General features: G+C 41.5%; 1 protein-coding gene across 5 annotated transcripts in view; it reads left to right on the top strand.

The window, feature by feature from the left end:
* The window catches only part of myo1ca (myosin Ic, paralog a), a 34566-nt gene that overhangs the window by 14930 nt on the left and 5724 nt on the right, over positions 1-13912 (top strand). For 3 of the 5 annotated variants that reach the window (XM_017041654.2, XM_025065548.1, XM_025065549.1), the window contains exons 4-19: positions 502-661; positions 6128-6349; positions 9721-9879; positions 9970-10085; positions 10652-10850; positions 10932-11012; positions 11237-11416; positions 11506-11604; positions 11912-12025; positions 12126-12197; positions 12292-12411; positions 12527-12609; positions 12864-12969; positions 13086-13166; positions 13249-13340; positions 13578-13672. In XM_017041654.2, coding sequence (XP_016897143.1) covers positions 6332-6349; positions 9721-9879; positions 9970-10085; positions 10652-10850; positions 10932-11012; positions 11237-11416; positions 11506-11604; positions 11912-12025; positions 12126-12197; positions 12292-12411; positions 12527-12609; positions 12864-12969; positions 13086-13166; positions 13249-13340; positions 13578-13672 — 1615 coding nt within the window. In that variant the 5' untranslated portion in view covers positions 502-661; positions 6128-6331. The other 2 variants (XM_017041656.2, XM_017041660.2) reach the window with 2 other exon arrangements.

Genomic DNA, 13912 nt, shown 5'->3' with positions numbered 1-13912 from the left:
GAATGTTTTTTGGTAAGATTTTATGAAGGGATTATTTAAAGTTCTAGATACTTTTTAAACTCCGCTTTACTTAGACAAGAAGGTCACTAGTTGTTTGTTTGTTTTTTTTTGGAACATTCTCGTTTACCGTCTGTTCAGATAGGCTATTACAAGTTTTAAGCTAATATTTTAATTCATGTCGCAGGACTGGTCACTGTCGAGATGGTTAAAAAGTGTGATTAGAAAAGGACCACGTTTGTTCGTTTGTTTTGGCTATAAATACACTCTCATTCTTTGGCATTTGATTTCATTATAAATTCAATCGTCATCAAGATCATAACGTGTTTCATCGCTTGTGTCAATTCATTGACTTTAACGTCGTTGCCCCCTGGTGGACATGTAGGAGTAATGCGTCTGCCTGAAATCCTCTTTCACGAAATGCCTTCACAGCGTTTCAGTTTCACACAGAAGGTTCTTGTTTTTTTCCCATGACTAATTTAAGAATTGTAATAACATTTTCAGTGATATCCAGGAGGTTTACGCTGAGGCCTTTGCTGGAAATAGAAACTCTGGCCTGGACGTCAAGGTTGAGGAGTTTTTTCCTCTTCTTCTGTGACCGACACCGTGGCTGCCGAAGCTGCTGCAGAGGGAAGACAAGTCTTCACTGCTCACTTTCACTGAGGTAAGGCTCTGATTAATTACATGTTTGTGTGTGTGTGTGGTTTCACATGTGGGAATTTCCTGTTTGCACTGTTTGGGTAAAAAAAAAAAGAAGAAAAGTCTGTAGAATGATTACAGTGTCCAACATTGACAACCTTGCATTCATTTTTTTCCCTCCACAAATATTCTGATATAAATTTAGAAGATGAAGTTTTTATCATCAAGCGATGTTAGAGAAGAAGCAGAAGGCACGCACATTAGGATCCAGCCTCGGGGGATAAAATTTAATCACAACCCCATCATGTAGTAATAGGAACCAGTTTGGTGTAATTGATATTATTACCACTAGGAAGAGCCCTAAGCCTTCCAATAAGTGAGTGCATCAAGAAGGGCGGATATGATGACAGTGTAATGATGGAGGGCCAAGAGAACATGCCAGTAAAAAGTTAAATTTTCTATCTTTCTTTTTTTAATGCACCTTTTCTTGGAAACAGCCTTATTACTAAGACATATATTTCGTGAATGGTCATCGTTGTTGTCAGGCCTCAGTGTTGTAATGGAGACCTGGGGGCTGAGAGGCCAGAAGAGGTGAGAGTGAGGTGAAAGGAGCAGCAGATGGGGAGTGAAGCAGCTCAGTGCAGACAGACAATGGGAGGGAAACGGCATCTATAGTCACAGCTACAGGTTTACTTTACATTTGTTCATCTGCCTGAACGACTCTGGTCCCCAGTTAAAATGAACGTAACAAGGGCCGAGGAAAGGGAAAGCATTGGCAGTGACATTGATATGACGCAGTCATAAATTATGTATTCTGCGTGCGTTTTGTATTGATTAATTTAGAGATTAAATATTAGGTTAGGTTAGATTGGATTTTGGTGATCCCAAACTGGGGAAATTGACACATTTCAGCAAGACAAAGGACAGTGAATGGCACAAGGTGGAGATTTAAAAAAAAAAATGTCAGGGCAGAATAGACTGTACAATTAATTTACAGTATATATATATATAGGCAGTAAAACTAGATCTACAAAATTAATAAATAATGTTAATAAAACACGAAATACCTGAATTTTTTACTCTGCTAGGCCTAAGGTGAAATGAGCCTTAGTGACCCAGGTCACTGTGGGCTACACTAATAAAAACCTTAAAAAACAAATGTTCAAACAGACAAGATAAATGTCAACTAATCCTCAAGTGGAATATCTGAAGATAAGAAAATTGACAAGTTGAAGCCAAACATGCACTGATTCAGCGAGTTATTTTGATAATGTGAACTGAGTGTAGATACGCAATAATCCTGACATAACTCTACTGGCACAGGCATCAGGGCAGAGTGTGCACATTGTTCCAGACTGAGGTATTCTGATGTTTTTTCCTTATCCTCTCCTAAACTGTTTTTTCATTCAGTGCAAAAATGGCTTACTGAAGAATGATGGCCTATTAGGTAGGGTGGAAAATGGGCTGTTTCTATTTTCACTCCCACTTGTTGTCTCTCTCTCACACACACACATACTCACCTACAGCTGTGAGGACACCGGTATAATTCACACATTCTTGCCGCTTGTCTTGACCTGGACCATTTAAAAAAAAAAATGCTTCAATTGAAGCTTTTTTTACTTTGACACTATTCTATTCCTAAAACCATATTTTTATTTCATTTTCTTTTTACATCTGAATGAAAAAAATTGTCAAAACAAAACAAAAACAGTTGCTTTAAAATAAGCTAAAAACCATGGAAAATAGAGTAATGTTCCTCCTGATATAACAGAAAACATTGTTAAAAAAAAGTTTACAAAAAAATTACCCAAAAGCGTTAGAGGCTAGCTAATTTGCTGCTTTATTATTCTTTATTAAGATTTTAAAAAGCAACCAAAAGTAGCTAACCAGTTCCTTTAAAACCAAACAAAAACAGTTTAGATAATAACATAGCTGAAGGCTATTCAAAAGCCGAGAAAAGTTTAGAAACTCTTTAACTTCAAAGTAAAAATGGTCAAACTAAAACCTTGCAAGCCAGACATATTGCAAAATTGCTAAGGCATTAGCAAAAAAAAAAGCATTTAGACAAAAACAAATGGCTAAACAAATTAACTGAAAATAAATCGCAATATAGCCAAATGCTAATTTAGTTAGTAATAGACTGCAAAAAGTTAAAGCTAGCTAAAGTTTAGCTAAAATATGATACTGATATAAACACTGAAGTGATAATAATTTTTGCTCTAAATTAGATGCTGCTGAGTTTGAAATATAGCAAGCTGAAAATAAATCGCAATATAGCCAAAAGTTAAAGCTAGCTAAAATTTAGCTAAAATATAGGCCAAAAATTCTTCACTGGTGCTGCCTGTTATTCTGATATAAACACGGAGGTGATAATAATTTTTGCTCTAAATTAGGTGCTGCTGAGTTTGAAATGTAGCAAGGAGAAGAGCGATTGGGAGCTGTAGGAATACGGCCCGCCCCTTTGACCCTTGACCTTGATTGAAAGTGTTGCCCCTGTGCAGATTATTCAAATAGAAGTGAACTATTTGTGTTGGGTGCAGCAGAAATGGGTGCAGCGGTGACAGTGGAGGAATGATGGTGGGTGTTTTCTAGAGTTGGCTGAAATAAATCAACCCAGCTGCCATACATTCTTTAATATAAACTGATCTTGGCAAAGTCGTAGACTGCAGTTCTGCAGCAGCCTCGCAGCACGCCGGCTGCCTGGTGTACCTACAGAGGAATAAACAAGAATGTGAGGTGGTGCTGTACTTCAGATAAGAGTCCAGTCTGAACTCGAGCCTGTGAAGGAAGATCCTGAACAATCAGGAAAAACCACCGGGAAGGAAATCTTTCTCACAGGAAGTGCCAAACAAAGATAGGAACACTGATTTGGAAAAAAGAGTCAGCTGGAAAGTAACACAGCTGAGGTCATGGAGATGGCATTTAGCAGTGCAGCTATAGATTCTTTCTGATTGACTGGATGGTTCCTTTTATTTTCACCGTGCAGTGAAGTTGTTTTTTTTTTTTTAATATTCACTCAGTTGAAAACTCAGATGTTTCCTCAGGGAGCACATGGTGTGTCTTGGAAACTTTTCAAAAGAAAGTTATAAATACCTTCCAGCAATCCCTCTGTTCCGTATCATGTCAGTGGTTCCTAAAGTTGGGGTCGGGGCCCCCTAGGAGGGCATCGAGTTGTTACAGCGGGTCATAGAAAGGCAAATAATCATATACATTTTCAAACTAACACTAAAAGTTAGCTGAATACAGCTAATACTGAGCACAACAGTGAAGACTAAATGTGAGGAAACAACCTGAAATGACTCAAACCTCATTCACCGAGCAACAAAGTCCTTTTTAGTCACTTCCTGTTGCGGTCCAAACATTAGGGTTTTATGATTCAAGGAGAACAGACTGTAAGATCGCGGCTTCAGAAAAGCGCGGCCTGTCGTCAGATGTAAACGAGAGACACAAAGGCTTTTATCCACCGTTTCACTTCTGCATTGTTTGACTCTGACTGCAGGTCACAACAGGACCATTCTGTTCCAGTCAGTGGTTCTGTATGAACTAAATGATGGACGACCGCGTCATTGTGTGGCTTTTCTTTGATTTCAACTCTCCTGACGTTCTTTTTTTAACCGCTTCGTGGACAGAGCTGACGTGATTGCTGAACAGAGTCATGGTTGCAACTGAATATGAAAATATGTGGGTCCAATGCACAGACCCCTACAAAACTCCACCCACACTTGGTGTTGAATGATGGTACTTAGGCGATGTGTCTAAATCTGGGGCCCCCTGCTGGCCAGGGCACTGCCACATTAAAGCTGTGACAGTGACATTCATGTGAAGTGATACCAAGAGCACCAAATATTTGCAAGAATAGAAAAATAAAATTCTGATGTGCTGGAAAGATGGGTTTCTCAGTGTAAACAACACCTGCAGGGGGTGCTGTTAATAATGTCGTTTGTTTTCCCACGATTAACACATTTGTCTTTTCACCTTTTGACCTTTTGACCTTTTGACGTTGGACAGTCTCAGGTAACTGCTCCTCTGTGGAGCTGTACACCTCCATCACCAACTGAACAAATGTTTATGATGCCATAGTTTGTTACATGAACCACTGGTTTGTACATTGAACTACAGTTTTTACCCATGTGGTTTAATTTATATATTTAGCTCTAAATACTCACTCTCTCTTGAGGATATTTTGGTTTCTGTCATTTCCAAAAATGAAAACACACACAGAGGGCAGCACTGTGCTACTGACCCATCAAAATTTAGCCCTGGAGGTACATTTTATCTTTCAAGATGTTATTCCATGTGTTGACCACAGTGAATCCATTCAGCCCTGGTGAGAACCTGCAGCATTTCATCTTTGGCATTAATGGCCCACATCTGTGTGCAATCCAGCACAGGCTAAGTATAGACAGGAAGACTGTGGTGGCCTTCAGATTGTTCCAGAATCTTTGACCAAAACAGCCGACTCACTTCTCTGTTTATGCAAAACTCACTATAGCAGCAAAAACACAGTTTTTTTTTCTTTTCTTCGTCTTCTTCTTTCTTTTCCCCCAGCGCCAGTGTGACAGACAGAGAGGGGAAGGAGGGCAGAGGGCTTCTCTCCATCTGGGTAGTATTACTCAGATTCCTCAGCGCTGAATGTTTGGTGATGCTGGCAGAGGCGAAAGGAGAGAGGCGGGAGAGTCAGAGTGAAGAAATGGGGTGAAAGGAAAATGAAGAGAGGTTTAAAAAACAGAGGGGGGCGCTGTTTTCTCACATCGAGGCCAATGACCTGGCATGCACTCTCCCATAACTGCTTGGTGTACGTAGGGAAAAAAAGTAAGAAAAATGAGACATTTAAAAAATGTTTGTGAACTAGATGATATATTTAATTGCACCTTAATGTTGTACCAGTGATAATTAACAGGGAAGTGAAAAATGACAGATGAGACTTTTAAAAAGCATCTAATTTTAATGCCTGTCTTAGTCATTTCATCCCCCAGTGGGAGGCGACAGTGTGGAAGCAGAGAGTCTGCTGCTGGTGCAACACTTCCATAACTCATATCCCCTGTGAATCTGTCTCAGCTTGTGGGAGAAGAAGGGAGGGTGCACACTGAAATAGGGAGGGAAGGGAAGAAAGAATGCACTTCGATCTTCTCATGTGATTTCACTTTGTGTGTTTTTTTTTTTTTTTCTTTTATAAGGCTCTAGCTTGATTACAGGTTTGTAGTTTGAGGCTCTTAGCAACATTTTCCAAACCCACTCACAGCTCACTGTTTTTCTGGCTCTGTGTTATCCAGCAGCATACTTTCCCTTACACTTTTTTTTTTTTTTTTTTTACTCCACTCCTGTGACGTGTGAGTGGAGTTCCTGCCCTTGTTCCATGCAGTGCAGTTGAGAGCGACCTGTGGAGAGGCAGACTCTTATTTTGAGCTGTCAAAGAGAAGATGAATTGAAGGTATAAACAGCAGAGGCTGTTGGTGTTGTGGAGCAAGTGAGTGTACTTCTGTCCTCACAGGGAAGTGCGACGAGGAGGAGAGAGGACGTGGAGAAGGAGAGCGACTGATTGACGGAGGAGACTAAGTGGCCTACATCTGTCGCCCGTGGGCAGAAGTGGAAGATAAGTTGGGCTTAAGAGAGACAACGACAACGTAGGAGGAGGGGCAACACCCACTGGAGGACCACCGAGAGCAGACAGTTTTTCCAGGGGAAACAGGACAGGATGAGGTACCAAGGCAGGGTAAGGACCACCGCTCTGATGCTCTGCGTTGTTTGTACTGATTTTGATGGAGACGAGAGCAAAACAAGAAAGTTGTGCCTCAGCAGGAGTCACTTTGTACTGGGTTTTGCAGAAACGCGGGCCCTAAAGAACTTTAAGAGTTAAGAGTGTGATTCGTAGGGATTTGATCAGTAGGGAGACAGCTGTGGCACCACAACAACTCGCCCTGGGACAAAGTGCTAGGACATACCTTATAAGGAAGACAACCCGAATAGAGTTGGCCCAACACGGCTTAGTCATGGGGCCTGGAGCCAAGACCCAGTGTTGGGCTTGTCTCCCCTCTGGTTGCCATGGAAGCTTCTCCTTCAAAACTTCAGTTTTTGTCTTATAAATATATAACTGTAACCATTTCAACACATTGGGGTTTTCAGCTGTTCAGAGTCTGAGTGAGTTCTGCTGCTGTAACGAGCAGAGTTTTTGAGTTGCTGAAAAAAACTGCCAGGATTAGATGAGCTGTGTTTGTGGTTAAAACACCACCCAAGAGCTGTGGTCCTGAGGCTACCTACCAGCCAAAGTGACGGCAAAACGTTTTTTTAGTTTTTGTTTTAGATTATTTAAGACCTTCTCTCACGCAGCAACTGCAGTGTTTTTCCTTGTTTTGGGAACAGAGCCATGTTTTTGATTGGGCCTGTTTCCCCTCTACCAGTGATGGTAATAACATTCCTGAAATAAAAACAAATTAAAAAAATCAAACCCATGATCACAGAGAGACCCGTCCATGAAACAATGTTCGCAGTGTTTCTGGTTACATAAGAAAACAGTGTGGAGCTGAGAAGGAGGAGAAAAGGAAAAACACGCCGTCATGATGAGATCACAGCCCAAATGTTCGGAACAAATAAACACTGGCATTATCAACACAGTGGTCCCTGTAGAACTGTTACCCTAAAGACATGTGGCCCTACAAGAAGGCGACGTGAAAGTCCAGATCAAGGGCATTAAAAATGAGACAGTTATGAGTTTTTAGATGATAAAATTATACGATAAAACTTCGACTTTTTAATATAGTAGGTTTTGTAACAGAAATATTTGTGAATCTGTAATTTAATCTGTAAGTTTTGTTTTTTGTTTTCAGTTACGTATTTGCCATCCAACCATATGTGTTTGACAATGCTGAATAGAGACAGGTGTCACCACAACTGTCCGTCAAAAGTGGGCGGGTCTGTGGTAGTCATTCACGGGCTGCAGTTGGCCCCAAACCCCTAGTTTGAAATCTCATCAATTTGTGTATTTTAAGAAATGCACCAAACCAATACCATAGCATATCCATCCATCATCCACTCATCCATCCATTCATTCATTCATTTTCAACCAGTCCCAGCCGTCATTGGCCCAACATCCACTCATCCATCCATTCATTCATTCATTTTCGACCAGTCCCAGCCGTCATTGGCCGAGGCTGTGGTTCCACCCTTGTCCAGTTGTGTTGCTCTGACCGGTGACATCCACCTGCACTGTTCCTGACCCCGACATTCCTTTGTAGTATCCTTTGGAAAATCTTACTGTAAGCCGTAATGACATGTCAGTGGGACGTCCACCTGCAGGAGCGGCAGAACAATGCTCCAAGGTGAAGGCGAGAGGAGCGGGGAGTTGGGGAAGTGTCTGATGACTTTCCTTTGCTCTGGATCAGTGCTTGGCCGTCGTCCACTGTTGTCCTCTTGTTGTTTTTTTTTGTTTTTTTGAAGGGGTTTCCTGCGTCCAGTGCTCAGAGATAATGTCCTACTGTTGGCATTAAGAAGCCAAATGAGACCCTGGAGACGTTCCTGTATTGGAGAACAACAGACTGTGTTGTGCTGTGGAAGTGCAGGCACTTTGTTCCGTTTTTATTGGTGTTTGTTCTGCAAAGAGTGAAGAAACACAAGCAGGGTTTTCATACCTTTGACTCTGGGGCCAGGACTGAACCTCACTGGACCTAACTGGACTGGACCTAACTGGACTGGACCTAACTGGGCTGAACTGGACTGGACTGGACTGGACTGGACCTAACTGGACTGGACCTAACTGGACTGGACTGGACTAGACCTAACTGGACTGGACTGAACCTAACTGGACTGGACCTAACTGGGCTGGACTTGACTAGACCTAACTGGACTGGACTGCACTGGACCTAACTGGACTGGACTGGACTGGAGTGGTCTGTGTGCAATGCATTTATCTCCTGCAGTAAGTATTGACATAAGCCTTTTTCAGGGTGCTTAAGTAGATCGGAGCGTACTTATTAAACACCCAGGCTAGGCTAGCATTAGTGACGTGAATTTGATGCGAAAATCGGAGCGTACTTATTAAACACCCAGGCTAGGCTAGCATAGGTGACGTGAATTTGATGCGTCCGCATTTCTCGGGTCCTGGTGGAGGTGAAGGACTGTTTGTAGGTACCCCTCTTTACACCGTGTTTGTGTGTGTTGCTACTTCACCTGGTATGTCACCTGGTATTGTACCAACACGGTCTAATCTGATCTGCTGATGAAGAACTGTTGTGTACTGTACATATTGTCTTGCCGCTTCTTCACCCCATCCCTGTCTCTCATGTCTGTTTATCATTTGGACTTAAACGTCTCCATTGTTCGACCTTGGCAGGACTCGTGGAAGGGTTTTTTAGGGTTGTGTTTCTGCTCAGTCTCCAAACTTGTTCTGTACGTCAGATCAGTCCTGTCTTTAAATCATAAATCAACACTGATTGTGTATAATAAAAAAAAAACTGTTCCGTTTTCAACAACGGCTGTGTAATTTTACTGCCACTATTTTAAACAGCTGTGCAGTCGTTCCAAACTATGTGAACAAGTTGAATTAGAAATGTGGTATTTAGTGCCACCTGCTGGTCAAATTTAAGAAAACTTTGATCTCAACCAAAAACGAAATATTTTCTAGTATTGACTATTTTTTTTACATTAATTTAATTTTTATTTGTTTGATTTTTTTTTGCACGTGTAATAATAAATGTTAACTTCCCTGACATTTTTCTACCAACTCCAGAAACCCAGAAAAATTTAAATTGTTTAGGAAACAAAGAGAAAAAATGGTTTTATTGCTGGGTAGAGATTTTTAAAGGGATAATTTAAGTGTAAAAAAACCCCCAGTAAAACATGATGATGTAGAGTAGTAAAAAAAAAAAGAAATCCAAAAATAAGTCTTAAAAAATGCCAAATAGATGCAAGTAAAAAATAAAGATAATTACAAGAAAAAAAAAGAAATCCAAAAATAAGTCTAAGTAAAAAATAAAGATAATTACAAAAAACAATATTATGATTGTACTGATAATGTGTCTCATATATATATAAAAATAAGACAGATTTTAATCAGCAGCTGCTTGGTTTTTTCGTCTCTCTCTCCTGCAGGAGGTTGATGTTCAGGGACGAGTGCGTCTGGTGATGGAGAGCGCTCTGACTGCACGGGACCGGGTCGGGGTGCAGGACTTTGTCCTGCTGGAAAATTACAACAGTGAAGCGGCTTTCATAGAGAACCTGAGACGACGCTTCAAAGAGAACCTCATCTATGTGAGCGAGACAGTCTTTGTTGTTGTTGTCGTCTGTGTTCTCTGTCTGTGTGTCGACGTAGCACTGACTCTTGTCATGTTTGTGGGTCAGACCTACATCGGCTCCGTGTTGGTGTCGGTGAATCCGTACAAAGACCTGGAGATTTACTCCAAGCAGCAGATGGAACGTTACAGAGGAGTCAGCTTCTACGAGATCTCACCTCACATGTGAGTCGCACTGTTGTCGTCACACCTTTTTTTTTACCCAGACTCTTCTGCTGCCACCTGCCGTCGTAGTGACACATTAAGTGTCGGGGGCTATTAATAGATGCTCTGATAAACAGAGATCAGACAGAATTGATTTAGGCAGCGGACACGTCCAGAGTTCTGTCCAGGGGCCAGAATAGTTAGCTAAAATAGTTGGTTAAAATATATAGGGCCATTATAATGTGTCGCTTTTTCTGAATTTTTGTTAGCTCTGCTAGTTGTAGCTAGCTTAGTGAAGCTTTAGCTATTTTATTTCATATTTAATTGTGTATTTTCTTACTAACCTAAATAAGTCATTGTTATTTGTTTTAGCTGCAAAGAAAAAAAAAGCCGCTATTATTGTTCCGCTATTAAACTTTCCAATAAATTCTGACTTTTATTTAAAACAAATTAAGACCAACATTATGTTATTTGACTCGTCCAAAATGAAAATGCTAATAGGTTTTGTAGAAATCTGTGCAATGATGTTTTAAATAATCGTTGTTAACGCATCAGAATCATAAATGTCTGTCTGTTTTTTGTTTCAGCTACGCGTTGTCAGACAACGCCTACCGAGCGATGAGGACGGAGAGGAAAGACCAGTGTATTCTGATCTCAGGTGAGAGTGGAGCAGGTAAAACAGAAGCTTCCAAGAAGATCCTCCTCTACTATGCCGTCACCTGCCCCGCCAACGATCACATGGCTGCCCTGGGTGAACAGCTGCTGCAGTCCAACCCTGTCCTGGAGGTCAATAGTCTTTAATATTCTCTATTTTTATTTTATTCCCCCCCCCTATTTTGCTTTCTGTCTAACTCCCTCTCTTTCTAGGCCTTTGGGAACGCCAAAACATTGAGGAATGACAACTCCAGTCGCTTCGGAAAATACATGGACGTCCAGTTTGACTTCAGGGTGAACCCTTTTTCTTTGGCCATCTTGGTGGCAATGTTTGATTTTTTTCTTTTTTTTTTTGTCCATAAAGGACTTTGAGGAACTGTTAGTACTTAAAAGCAAATAGATATAAAACACAGGTTCATCTGGGGGACTGGGATTTGAACTAGCAGTCCTACATTTAAATGCCCAATCCTTGAACTACTTGTTTATTTCTCCCTTGTTATTCTCTGACTCTTTGCCAGGGGGCACCGGTGGGCGGTCACATTTTGAACTACCTGCTGGAGAAATCTCGAGTGGTTCACCAGAACCACGGTGAGAGGAACTTCCACATCTTCTATCAGCTGCTGGATGGAGGCGACGACGACCTGCTCCACAAACTGGGGCTGGAGAGAAACCCGCAGAAGTTTCAGTATCTGGTGAAGGTGTGCAGCACTTTGACAGATGATGGGACCTCAACCCCAGGTTTGACATCAACATCAACACTGGTGTGACCTGTCCTTGTCTTGCTCAGGGAAACTGCCCCAGAGTCAGCTCCATCAGTGACAAGAACAACTGGAAGGTGGTGATGAAGGCTCTGTCCGTGATTGGCTTCACAGAGGAAGAGGTGCAGGTGAGAACCAATCGCAGCGAAGAAGTGAATCAGCTTCACAACGGACAGAAACAAGAACACAAAATGAAGAGTTGAATTCAGCGTACAAGGAACGTTCATTTGAAACATTCTGCAAAAATGTGTTAATATTTAAATCTGTATAAATGGAATTACTTCAGAGGTTTATGTACAAAGATTTATTTGGAATGCAGTGACAATAATATGAAGTATTTTGTTGGAGTGATTCATATGATGTCACATAAATATGTGCTCTGATACTTTATCTCTTGATCTTTCTTCATATTTTTTTTTCTTTTTTAAATACCAGAATTTACTTAATGTCATCGCCAGTGTTCTCCACCTGGGGAACACTCAGTTTGGAGAAGGAGAGGAGGGAGAAACTTTCATCACCACTGAGACCCAGATGCCAAATCTGGCTGAGGTCAGAACTGTCCCGTGGAATGACTGACAACAGCCTCCAACAGCCCAGAACATTCATGTCTTGACAGCAGATGTTTTTTGTTGTTCTTGTTGTTCTCCAGCTGCTGGGTGTTGATGGCTCAGCTCTGGGGAACGCTCTCACTCACAAGAAGCTCACAGCCAAAGGAGAAGAGGTCGGCCAAACCATCCTCTCTCCCAGAACTGCACATTCCAGCTGTTTTCAACCGTGTCGACCCTCATCCTGTTTATAATGTTCTCTGGTTCCAGATGATCACTCCACTGAATTTCGAACAGGCAGTGTCGGCCCGTGATGCTTTAGCCAAGGCTGTGTACGGGCGCACCTTCACTTGGCTGGTGGAGAAGATCAACCAGTCGTTGGCCCTGAAGGTGCAGCAGCAGCTGTGTTAGCACTCACGTTATTAGCTTTTCTGTTTTTGTCTCTTTGCAGCTTATTGTCTGATTGAATGCTGTACGTATGTGTGTGTGTATGATGCAAATGTAGGAGGAGATCTACTACAGCACCATGCCGTCTTCAGTTATAGGACTTCTGGATATTTACGGCTTTGAAGTTCTACAGCACAACAGGTGTGAAAAATGCTCTTTCGTATTTATGATTTTTTTTTCTTTAAACTAGATTTTGCACCGATACCACTCAAATATGAGTATAATATTTTTTTTTATTTGTCTTCTTGCTGATACCCAGTACTGTCACTGATGCAATGAACTCTGGGTGCTTACAGACAGACACGGTTCTGGAGTCTGAGAACCTTGGTGCTTTTTGGCAAACCAGGCTGCATTTATCCTACACCGAATTACTGTATCCATTTTTACCTTTGCAGCTTCGAGCAGTTCTGCATCAACTACTGCAACGAGAAGCTGCAGCAGCTGTTCATCGAGCTCACACTGAGGTCTGAGCAGGAAGAGTACGAGACCGAAGGGATTGCAGTGAGTGTCATATGTTGGGTTGGCTGTTTCAACATCTGCGGTGGACGCCTGTTGTGGATTTTAGGTTGTTCTAAAACAACCTGCTCTTCTTCTCGATGTTTTCTGACCAATCCCAGTGGGAAACGGTTCAGTACTTTGACAACAAGATCATTTGTGACCTGATTGAGGAGAAACACAAAGGCATCATCTCCATTCTGGTACATGTTACACCTTCACCTTCACGTACAGCGTTTTCCTCTGTGGGGTTTGTCTGTGATCAGGCGTCTGACTGTCTTCCAGGATGAGGAGTGTCTGAGACCTGGAGAGACCTGCGACGTCTCCTTCCTAGAGAAGCTGGAGGACACCCTGGGGGGTCATCCACATTTTGTCACGTGAGCGTCCTCAGTGAATATTTTATGACGATTCTTCTAAACAAAATGACCAAACCTCACTAGCTGTCAATATATTAAACAACGACAAAAATATTAACTGGAAAGAGTTCCTTTTTAACTGATTCACGATGCATCGTCGCATCCCTAGTGATAATTAAATTTTGTCTTTCAGCTGCACTCCAACAAGCTCACTTTTGTAAATCTGTGTATAATTTCACATCTCCGTGTGTTTTACAGACACAAGTTGGCAAATGGAAAAACCCGTCGGGTGATGAACAGGGAGGAGTTCCGACTGCTGCACTATGCCGGAGAGGTCAACTACAATGTCAATGGTGAGCTCTAACGTGTGTGTTGTTTATGAGAACACTGTGTCAGTCGGCAAAATTGTTTTTAATGTCTTAGAGAATTAGAATTGGGGGCTGATTAAATCACAAAACTGTGGATGTGAAGAAAGAAAATCTTTAATATGGCCTTTATTCTTTAATTGCCACTATTCTTTTCTAATGCATTTAAAAAAATCAAATTAAGAATTTTAAACAAATAAAGGATACTTTGGAAATCTGTCCCTGCAA

This window comes from Cynoglossus semilaevis, chromosome 19 (assembly GCF_000523025.1).
Source record: "Cynoglossus semilaevis isolate Cse_v1.0 chromosome 19, Cse_v1.0, whole genome shotgun sequence".
In the NCBI taxonomy this organism is placed as follows: Eukaryota; Metazoa; Chordata; class Actinopteri; order Pleuronectiformes; family Cynoglossidae; genus Cynoglossus; species Cynoglossus semilaevis.
The sequence above is the reverse complement of the archived record's forward strand: the minus strand, read 5'-3'. Positions and strand labels throughout refer to the sequence as shown.